This window comes from Akebia trifoliata, chromosome 6 (assembly GCF_017979445.1).
Source record: "Akebia trifoliata isolate Shusen 1 chromosome 6, ASM1797944v1, whole genome shotgun sequence".
Lineage (NCBI taxonomy): Eukaryota > Viridiplantae > Streptophyta > Magnoliopsida > Ranunculales > Lardizabalaceae > Akebia > Akebia trifoliata.
In genome coordinates, this window is record NC_141380.1 from 4,807,157 (window position 1) to 4,818,246 (window position 11,090).

Consider the following 11,090-nt stretch of genomic DNA (forward strand, 5'->3'; position numbering starts at 1 on the left):
GATAGGACATTTAGTAAATTTTTTAGTTTTTAATGGTTCTTCATTACTGGCAAACTCACTATTTTTTTTTTAATTTGCTGTCGAGTTCACCCCTTTTTAACGCTATCAAATTGGATGGTTTTTAATTAGTGTCAAGTTCACACTTTTTACTATCAAATTTACCACTATTTACTGTCGAGTTCACCACTTTTTAAATAAAAAAGTGGTGAACTCGATGCTAGTGAAACCTCTCATTTCCTATTTTTGACTAAAATAAATGGAAGAATTGACTAAAAATTTGAGATAATGACTAGTTTAGATTATTTCAACCCAAAAGAACAATTCTTTATTGATTTTCTTCCAAAAATTAAGAAAAAAGTGAAAAAAACCCTTAGATTTTTACATAATTTTCAAAATCTTTGAAAAAATCTTTGAAAATGATTTCTTCTTCCTTCTTAAATCCTTTCCGATAGAATGGAGTCTTCAAAATTCGATTGAGAGACCAAAATCGAATTTTTTATTTATGAAAATGATGAGTTAAATGGTAAGGCATTCAATCGTGAGAAATGTGGGAAATGAGGCCTGGAGACTATTAAAAAAAGAAAATTTAAATTTTACTAAATAGAATATTAAGAGACCACCCAAAACTCAGGAATTATTTAAAAAGAAATCCCTCTGCGAGATTCCTTTAAGTAATTTTCTCTTATTTTTTTGGTGAGAGGGTGTAATCTATATCTATGAGTCTTTATCTTGAGGGAATCATATAAAAATCTGCATTTATGTGGGAATCACATTCATTGAATTTTGTGATTCACTAACTGGATCATTTATAATAGAATCTGATTGGACTTGATCATGAGTTTGGTCAATTTTTAAGAACACTATTATTATTTAAAAAAAATCAAAATTTATAGCGATTTAGGGGTAGAGGTGGGGTCATTAAAATATAGGAGGAGTTGTTTTGTAAACGTAGTTCTTGAGTATAGTATCAGGACGGGTAAAAACAGTAAAAAATAACACACCTAGAAATTTCAAGGGTATTTAAGTCATTTCATTTGATAAAGACCTATATAACAAGTTAGAAGTTCAGAACACGTAGATTGAAGTAACAACGACACACTCTTTTGGCGCGTTCATTCGGTTACAGTTTTCCTGTAAAATTTCTTCTTCTCCTGCAATTTATTAATTTATTAATTTATTAATTTTTCAATTTTCATTCATCATTTGTTCTTGATTTACTTTTGTTTCTGCAGAGATTTTACATCGATTTTTAAGGTTTAATGAGATGGGATTTCTGAGTAGTTTATTGGGAATTATTGGTTTCGGATTCGGGATTCCAGTTGGGTTGGTGGTGGGTTATTTTCTGTTCATCTATTTTGAATCCAGAGATGTAAAGGTAAAATCTTTGATCATCTTTTATTAAGATCTCACTATATTATTTAATACCCAATCTTTGTATTTGGTGTTTTAGTTGAAATTCTTAATTTTACATGTATCGTTTTCCATTTGAGAATTTAAAGGATGTATTTTACTTAAGGTTTTCTGAATTGGGAATTTTTTTTTATGGATTATTTAAATTGATTTTTGTTGTTTTTCCCTTAAATTGTTCTGATATCTATTAGATTTATTTATTTTTATTGGGTCTTCCTTTGGTGTTATTTGATAAAGATTTGCTATGTTTAAGGTTTTGGCAGAAATGGTTCTCCAAGTTAATGGCAGATCAATACTATTAAATTTTTTGGGGCAGACATTTTATTTTAATTTTATTCTATTTTCAGTAATTGGGTTTTTGTGAATTATTTTGTTATTTTTTCCATCCTGAATTCTCTCTTCTGTTATTAATCATATGTGATACTGAATTGCGACAACTATATATAATTTTTCTTCTACAAGATAAATTTTTATAAGTAGAACATTTTATTGAAAAAAATAAAAGAAGAGTAGTTCAATCAGACGAAGGTGTACAAGACGACCCTAGAAAGATTGACAGAATAAACAACTAAAATCGCCACAAAATCCTCTTAAGCGATCTGAATGGAATTGGAGTTCAACATTGAGTAAGAAACAAGACTGACTATCGAACCACCTCTCAATACCCACAAAATATAAAAAATATTAGACCGAATAGATCTAGCAAGACTGCAATGCACAGGGATACGATCCATCTTTTCTAAAATCGCTGCCCACATTGACAAAGATACCTTAGATGGCAGGGGTGGATTTAGAGTGGGGCCTGTGGGGGCACTTGCCCCTACAAGAGTTTTCAAATTCAATGGATTAATGTGCTATTGTGACAAATTTTAGCGGTGGATAAAGAAATCTGCCACCATTGCCCCACAACTATTTTTTTCACTCTTAATTGTCCCCACAAATTTTTTTCTACTCTTGGTTGCCCTCACATGAGCAAAATGCTGGCTCTGCCCCTGTTAGACGGAATCTTTGATCGCCAAACAAAAGTGTTAGGTAAGGACAATCCATGAGAATTTGACAAGGACTGAAAAATGGGTTAGATAGAAAAGATTCCATTACTAGTAGTAGTCTCATTTCAACAACAATCCTCCCCTATAAGCAAACCTTATCACTTTTTCGTACAGATTTTGTATAATGAAGTGTCTTTTGGAACTTACTTTTGCAGAATCCAGTTGTTAAACCGCTTCTTGAACTAGATTTAAATTCTCTGCATGATCTCTTATCCGAGATTCCATTGTGGGTAAAGAATCCTGACTATGACCGAGTGAGTATCGAAGTTTGAATTTATTAACAGTTCTTTAAATTGGAAATATATATTACTTTCTTATTGTAGTTTCTTCCTCATTTTCTTTCCTGCTTTATAGATACTGATTTTCATTTTATAATCTTGTTCAGGTTGATTGGTTGAACATGTTTATTTTTGAAATGTGGCCTTACCTTGATAAGGTACTCATTAAGTTTAGAAAACCATTTTTTGTTTTTTTTTGTTTTGTTTTGTTTCATCGGTATATTAGATGCCTATTATACAGAGAAGTGAAGCAAATCTTTCCTATAATTAAGAATGAACACCAGTCTAAACTGTTGGGATGAGTTGCATTTTACTGTACAGGCAATATGTGGTATGATAAGGAGCACGGCAACACCGATGTTTTCAGAGTACATTGGGAAGTTTCAGATAAAATCTATTGAGTTTGAGACTCTGACACTTGGAACTCTTCCTCCTACAATTCACGGTGAGTAACGCTTCTAAGGCTCATATAATCACTTTAACCTAATAGCTTTCCACTATTCATAGCTTGTATACTCATATAAAAATAAAAATAAAATCCTTCTCTCTCCCAAAACATTATCATGGTTTCGACTCTTGAATGCCTATTCTCTGTTAATTTTTCCTAGTAATAGACCATCAAACATTCCTATTCATGATCTTCCTCTTGTTTGCATCATGTTCTAAGAATAAAAGCAAGCTTGAACACATAATTCTCTAAAGGTATATTATCTATAAGGTAGACTGTTGGGGTATGAGACCTACCATATTTGGTCCTATATCTGATTTTTATTTATTTTATTATTGGGAATAGAGGGTATATCATAGTGGATGCTTATTCAACCTTGTAGGTGTCAAAGTCTATGAGACAAATGAGAAGGAACTAGTTATTGAGCCCGTCATTAAATGGGCTGGCAATCCCAACATAACTCTGGAGCTGAAATTGTTGTCCCTGCGACTCACGGTGCAGGTCTGTTATCCTTATCAGATAACAAGTTTTTTTTTTGTTGCTGACCCGATAGAAGGATATTTCTCCTAAGGGGTTGATTATTTTTCTTATCAGTTGGTGGATTTACAAATATTTGCAGCACCACGTGTGACCTTGAAGCCTCTTGTGCCAACCTTTCCATGTTTTGCAAGCATAATGGTTTCTTTGTTGGACAGGGTAAGTGAAGAAATTTATAAAATTTGACTAAGAAATCTGAAGCTATCCAAGTTTAATTTGGTTGAATTGGTGATTCAATGGTTGAAATTAGTCAATTTCATTGCACACAAAATGGTTATGAAATGGACTCAAATAAATCCTATTTGGTGGCTCATGAACGTTTCTTGAAGATATAAAATCATTGGTTGGCTGATCCAACAAATTACCGAAGGAATTGGTTTTTCACCTCCCTTTGGTCCCACATGATCAAATATTATAAATGATACATTATTTTTTCTAAAATATTTTAAGAAAACATTTAAAATTAAAGTATAAACAACATTAACTTGATTGAATTCTATATCATCCTCAAGTTTGGAGATTGAAGATGACTTTTGTACTTGTTTTCTTAATGGGAATGAGTGGAATTATCTTTTCTATACTCTTCTCACTATCTTTTGGTGTGCATTTACAGCCATATGTAGACTTTGGAATGAAAGTACTTGGAGGCGATATCATGGCAATCCCTGGCCTTTATCGATTTATTCAGGTGCCATACTGGTAATTCTTTGGGGGTTTAAGCTGGGATTTGTATCAGATGGTCTTACATTGTTTTTATATAGAACAGTGATTGAATGTACTTATGAGCATTTCGCTGAATTATATATCTCAAAACCAAATGATGAAATAAGGAACAAAGCAATGACAATTGTTAGTGCTTTAAATTGTATAAACATTTGAACTGGCTTATGTTCAAAAGTCGATGTTTTCTTGATTCCAAATTATCTGTTATTTCCAAGTAAGAATTTCTATATAACCTTCTCTTTTTATAGTTTCTAGAACTAGTTTCACTTAATTATTTTGTTGCTTGCAGAAAACTATAAAGAAACAAGTTGCAAGCCTCTACCTCTGGCCTCAAATCCTTGAAATACCCATCCTTGATGGTTCAGTGTAAGTTTTTTGATAATGAGATAATTTAGATGGCTATTAATTATTATTATTATTTTTAAATTCTGTTTCATAGTGAAGATCATACATCAAAAACCCGTGGTGTGAAAACCCCGACTTCACGATTTAACCTATAACAAATGTCCTAAACTTGCTAAGTGAACTTTGAACTTGGTTTGTCAAGGCCTTGAGTATTGATTTTGAGTCAATCGTTGATTCTGAAAAAAAGAAAGAAGGGAACTTGATAAATTTTCATTGATTTGGCCATTAAAGAGACCAATTTCTGAGAAAACTCTTAAGTTTTTGAATGTTGGTTCAATAAGAGTACAGTTCATGTTATGAAACCATCATTATAAGATAGAATTGTTAAAAATCTCATCTCATCTTATTCTCCTTTTTTATTTTCATAGAGGAGCCACAAAGAAGCCTGTTGGCATATTACATGTGAAGGTCATACGGGCACACAAACTCTTGAAGATGGACTTCTTAGGAACATCGGATCCTTATGTTAAACTCAGCTTGAGTGGTGAGAGACTACCGTCGAAGAAAACTACAGTCAAGATGAATAACCTGAATCCTGTGTGGAACGAGGAGTTCAAGTTTACCGTTAAAGATCCCGAAACCCAAGCCCTTCAGATACATGTCTTTGACTGGGAAAAGGTTTAACTCTTTCACTTCTTATCTTCTATTGCCCAAATTCAAGATGCCCATAATATGTTCTAATAATAGACATGAATTTCAATCAAAATGAAATGGAAACTTTGAGAATGGACTTGGACTAGGATGTTGGTCGACCAAGTTGACTCGCTATAGAGAAATCGATCCAAGAACAATAAATAGAGAAAAGTAAATCAAGATGCATTCACACACAACGCACAAAGTTTTTTACAAGATTCCCTCAAGATTGGGGTACGTCCACAGATCACATCGATTCCACTATGAAGAAAAAAATCACAGTTACAGATTACACCCTTTCACCGAAAATGGATATTGATATATAGTGCACCCCCCCAAAAAGAAAACCTAACTAGGTTTTTACATAATAGCAGTGAAATTACGAAAATACCCTTGAAAAAATTTCTTTAGGGGGCTAACGACCACCTTCCGGGCAGGGGGAGTCGTTGCCCCCACCTCCCTAGAGACCTCAACGTCGAGCTTGACCTGCGGGACGTGTGACTTGATTAACAGTACCTCCTTATTGACCAGTACCATCAGGCTCCAGAAACTACAACACTTGCGTGACCTTTGAGTTTGATCAGCAAGTTCATAATTTTTTACATGCTGATTTCATAGGTTGGATCACATGACAAACTGGGAAAGCAAGTGGTCCCACTAAAATCGCTTGTTGCACTCGAGACAACATCATTTACTCTTGATTTGCTCAAGAACATGAATCCTAATGATCCTCAAAACAAGAAGCAAAGAGGGCAAATCATGGTGGAGCTGACCTTCAATCCTTTTAGAGAAGACATCGGAAGATTTAGTGGACGTTTGGATGGATCTGTTAGGAAAGATAATGGGAATGGAAGCGAATCCGATGAAGTACGTTCACAAGGTGCCGGGTTACTTTTAGTTGTGGTCCAAGGTGCCGAGGATGTTGAGGGGAAGAATCATTGCAATCCTTATGCTGTAGTCCTTTTTAGAGGAGAACAGAAGACAACTAAGGTGCATTTTTCAATTGAAACTTGGATTTAGTTTAATAATTCGTTGTTTTATCTTACTTACACTTGGCTAAGTTCTTGAAATTTCTTTATCGGCCCCATTAATATTGTCGAAATTCATTTTTGTACTACAATTGAGAGTAACTCTGCTTGGTTTGACCAGGTGATAAGGAAAACACGTGATCCTCGTTGGAACGAAGAATTCCAATTCGTGCTAGATGAAGCCCCTATACATGACAAGATCCATATTGAAGTTATGAGCAAGAGAACTGGCTTCATTTTCAGATCCAAGGTTGAAACTCCATTCATTTACTCTTTTTTTGTTCTAATTTACCTTCATATATGTATAACATTATCTTCATTTTCAAATCTCAATCAATTTGTTTTTTTCATATTATGTAGAAATCATTGGGACATGTGGATATCAATCTTATTGACGTAGTGAACAACGGACGCATCAATGAGAAATACCATCTGATCGATTCGCAGAATGGAGTGATACATCTCGAGATACGGTGGCAGACAATTTGAGAAGTATACTGCAAATTTCATACTAGATTATCTACACAAAATTTCTTATTCTCTGTCATAAAAGAATACATTCTTTTGCACATATAGTATGTGTCAATGTAAACTCCAAGTTCCTCAGGGGAAAAAAAAAAAAAAAGGAAAAAAGAAAAAAAGAGCTACTATTGCCACACCAATTCCTATATAAATCACCAAAGAATTGCACACAGTTGATGTGGCATTAACAAAAGTTGGTGAGGCAATAGCAAGTCTCTCAAAAAAATACCATATAGTTGCTTTGAAGTAGATATGACTCTTGTAACTATACACAAAAGATTTTGTTTCATATGTAAGTGAAATGAGAACTATGAATATAAGAGGTTCACGGGACTCAACTGGGGTATGACACCCGAGATTGGAGAAAAATATACACTCAACAATCCCCCTCACAAAGAATCGAACCCGTGACCTATACGAACCTAGAACTATGAATATAAGTGGGTCACGTGGCTTAATTAAGTTGGGTATGACACACCCAACAGTGGAGGAAAATATACACTCAACAATCCCCCTCACAAAGAATCGAACCCGTGACCTATACGAACCTAGAACTATGAATATAAGTGGGTCACGTGGCTTAATTAAGTTGGGTATGACACACCCAAGAGTGGAGGAAAATATACACTCAACAATCCCCCTCACAAAGAATCGAACCCGTGACCTATACGAACCTAGAACTATGAATATAAGTGGGTCACGTGGCTTAATTAAGTTGGGTATGACACACCCAAGAGTGGAGGAAAATATACACTCAACAATGTTATTATAGCTTCCGAAGAACAAGAATCAGATATAGTTTCTGCGTCTGCATCAATACACATAAGAATTGGTACAAGTGATGCTCCTCAAGCTCTCTTTACGGTACATATGCCTTATATCGGTTAATCCTCATTGGTTGACATCCGAGGAAACATCCATGTATCGGGTAGTTTGTATTACATGGAAGAGAAGTTTTTTACATGGTGTAGAGATTGGACCATATATTATGGAATTTAGATCACTTTGCTTCATGGTTTACAATGAAGACTATAATGACAAACTTAACCAAAAGAGGGTAAAATATTTTAATATTTACAACAACAAAAAAAAATCTATTTTTTAAAAAATTATCAAAAATGAATTAAGTCGGTGGACTGTCTAGCGTTTTAGTAACTCGCCGAACTGTCCAACATTTTAAATAGAGGCTAAATTAGTGAGGTGTTAAAACACTGGACAGTCCAATGTTTTAACCATTAAAAGGGCATTTATGGTCAAGCAATGTATTATAGCACATTAAAACGCTTGACTGTCCAGCGACTTAATTCGTTCTTAGTAATTTTTGAAAAAATAGATTTTTTTTTTGGTTGTAAATATTAAAATCTTTTGCACTCTTTAGTAATTTACCTTCTTTTTTTTTTAATGAGAACTACTATTTCCACACCAAATTTTACTAATACCAAACCAATTCTTATAAAAATCACCAAAGAATTCACACAGTTGGTGTGGCATCACGAGTTCTTGCGAGATAATTTTTGTCTTTGTAGATAATAACACATTTCCATGGTGTACAATTTAATGGATTGCGAATGATGATGAGTACAGTTAATATTTAACAATAATTGATTTTTTTTTTTTTGTTATGAGAGTTTCTAACAAAAATTGGAAATGCAAGATTCTTAAGAAAAAATTCTCGATTTTTGGGAAGTTGATATGAATAATTTTAAAAAATATTGAAGTGAACTCAAGATTGTATCTCATGTTGCACTTTCTTGACGTGGAAGTGTGTAGGAACTATAGATGCTTTTCATCTAGATATGAGTGAAAAATCATTTATGATTTCTACACACTTCCATGTCAGGAAAGAGCGATACAAGGTATAATCTTGAGTTCACTGCAGCACGTCTCATAATTTTTTGGCTTGGAATTTGGATCATCCTTGAGCTGTCAATGGGCCGGGTTTTGGCTTGATCTGACCCATTATGAATTGGGTTTGGATTTAATTATTAAATCGATTTAGCTATCGGGCTGGGATGGTCAAAGCCTATTTAATAATAGGACTGGGTTTGGGATTTGAATGCAAGCCTGACGACTGACGAGTGGTCCGCCCACTATACTATATTAAATACATTATATAATAATTTTATTATAAATTAATAATGATCCCTTACCTTCATAGTTGAAATTGGCCCAACCCGCAAATGGCTCGAATGTAGGTGGAGGTGGATCAGGTTTGAACTAAGGTTTTATATATTAAGCCTAGCCTTTCGATGGGTTGGGTTAGGGTCTAATTTTTTAGCCTTAAAAAAACCCAACCCAGCCCAGTCCATTGACAGCCCTCATCATCCGCGTACAAGATTCGTTTTTTGTTGTAGGAAAATGTTTATGCCTTCTTAGTAAACTGCCCTCTACATTAAGAGTATGTTTGATTGCATGGAAAGTTACTTTCCATGGAATTTGAAATCCATGGAAATTTAGTTGTGGAAAATAGGTAGGGTTGGAAAATCAAATTCCATTGTTTGATTTCACTTTGATAAAATCATGGAAAAATATGAGAAAAAAGAAGAAGATGAGAATGAGGAAGAAGATGAGAGGAGGGGGAGAGGAAGAAGAAGATGACGAGGAAGAGGGAGGGGGGAGAATGTGGTGATGAAGGTGGCGGCGATGACGGCGACGGTGATGACGACGACGATGGCGGCGACGGAGGTAAGTGAGGAAGATGGAGGAAGAACGTCGTGGTGGTGGTGGTGGAGGAGGTGAGGGATGGAGAAGAAGAAGAAGAAGAGAAAGAAGAAGAGAGAGAGAGAAGGTGGTCGGAGACGGAGCCGACTGCGACGGCGATGGTGACGACGACGGCGAGATTAGTGTAATGGTGATGGTGGTGGTGAAGAATTAAGGATGGAAAATATGTGTGGATTTCATTTTCCCATGATTTAGTGGACTTTTTGAATAGGGTGGAAAATGAATTTCCATTTCCATGTGCAATCAAACACTTGAAAAATGTCATTTTCCATGGAAATTCATTTTCCATCCTATTTTCCATGTGCAATCAAACATACCCTAAATAATAAGGACATTTGATTGATACAGTATGTATCCAAATATTTACATTTAAAATTAGAACACCAGATATTATATTGATGCAGCACTAATTTTGAAGCATCCAGCTAACATATATAGATTATATATCTGAGTCGTTCTTTGTATTTCTTTGACTAAGGTAAAATAGGGCTAGTTTGAATTACATAATCAAGTTAGAAACATGGTTTCAAAACTCGTCTAAGATCAAGACGTATATCCCGAGTCGTCTCGATATCGGGCATGGACAAGACGGACAAGTCAAATTTTCAGATGAGATATAGAACCTCATGTTCATTTTTCATTTTTTTGAATGAGATGTCTTAGACATATCGGAAAACTTGTCCGAGATGACTCAGTATTTGACATGGACGAGATGAGATGAGATGCGGAACCGAGTTTTAAAACCATGGCTAGAAGGCCATACTAAGGTTTTCAAGAGGGTGCGTAGAAGAAAATTTGGTTATAGCCGATTACTCAATATGGGACAATTGGCTATAGTCGATTTTTCATGTGGTGCCATAAAACATGGTCTGAGTCTAGAATACGTGGAAAAACACAAATTTCCTAAGAAATAATATTAAATTTCTAGGAATCTATTTTCTAGGCGGGTATAAAAGAATACTTTCTCTTGCACACATATAGTATGTGTCATTGTAAACTCCATTCCTCACCAGGAAATCAAAAAATAATTATAATAAAAGATAAAAATACCATATATATATAGTTGCTTTAATGTAGATATGATTCTTGTAACTATAGATGAGGATCAATCTATCTTAATGTGTTTCATCTATAAGTAAAACAATCGATGTAATCTGGACGGTGCTATTATAGCTTCTAAAGAACAAGAATCCACAATGTGAAAACTGGAAAATTCAATATGAAAATTCGATGAGTTAAGGCCCACAAATTTTAGAAACTGAATTCAACGGTCCAAGGCAGTCGAAATTTTTTTATATTCCCAGATTCGACAATTTAGATCCGTCGAATTTCTCTC

At 34.5% G+C, this 11,090-nt stretch overlaps 1 protein-coding gene across 2 annotated transcripts; it reads left to right on the forward strand.

The window, feature by feature from the left end:
• The first annotated feature begins 1,062 nt into the window (after window positions 1-1,062).
• Window positions 1,063-7,284, forward strand: LOC147399790 (synaptotagmin-3-like). Of its 2 annotated transcripts, none has more exons than XM_086445273.1 (13): window positions 1,063-1,133; window positions 1,233-1,375; window positions 2,615-2,713; window positions 2,845-2,895; window positions 3,059-3,182; window positions 3,568-3,686; window positions 3,780-3,881; window positions 4,336-4,410; window positions 4,735-4,811; window positions 5,219-5,468; window positions 6,102-6,473; window positions 6,633-6,761; window positions 6,872-7,284. In XM_086445273.1, the coding sequence occupies exons 2-13, from the start codon at window positions 1,265-1,267 to the stop codon at window positions 6,998-7,000; spliced, it is 1,638 nt and encodes a 545-aa protein (XP_086301399.1). In that variant the 5' UTR covers window positions 1,063-1,133; window positions 1,233-1,264; the 3' UTR covers window positions 7,001-7,284. The 2 variants fall into 2 exon arrangements, with proteins under 2 accessions (XP_086301399.1, XP_086301400.1); XM_086445274.1 differs by having other exon boundaries at window positions 1,103-1,119.
• Window positions 7,285-11,090: the final 3,806 nt, after the last annotated feature.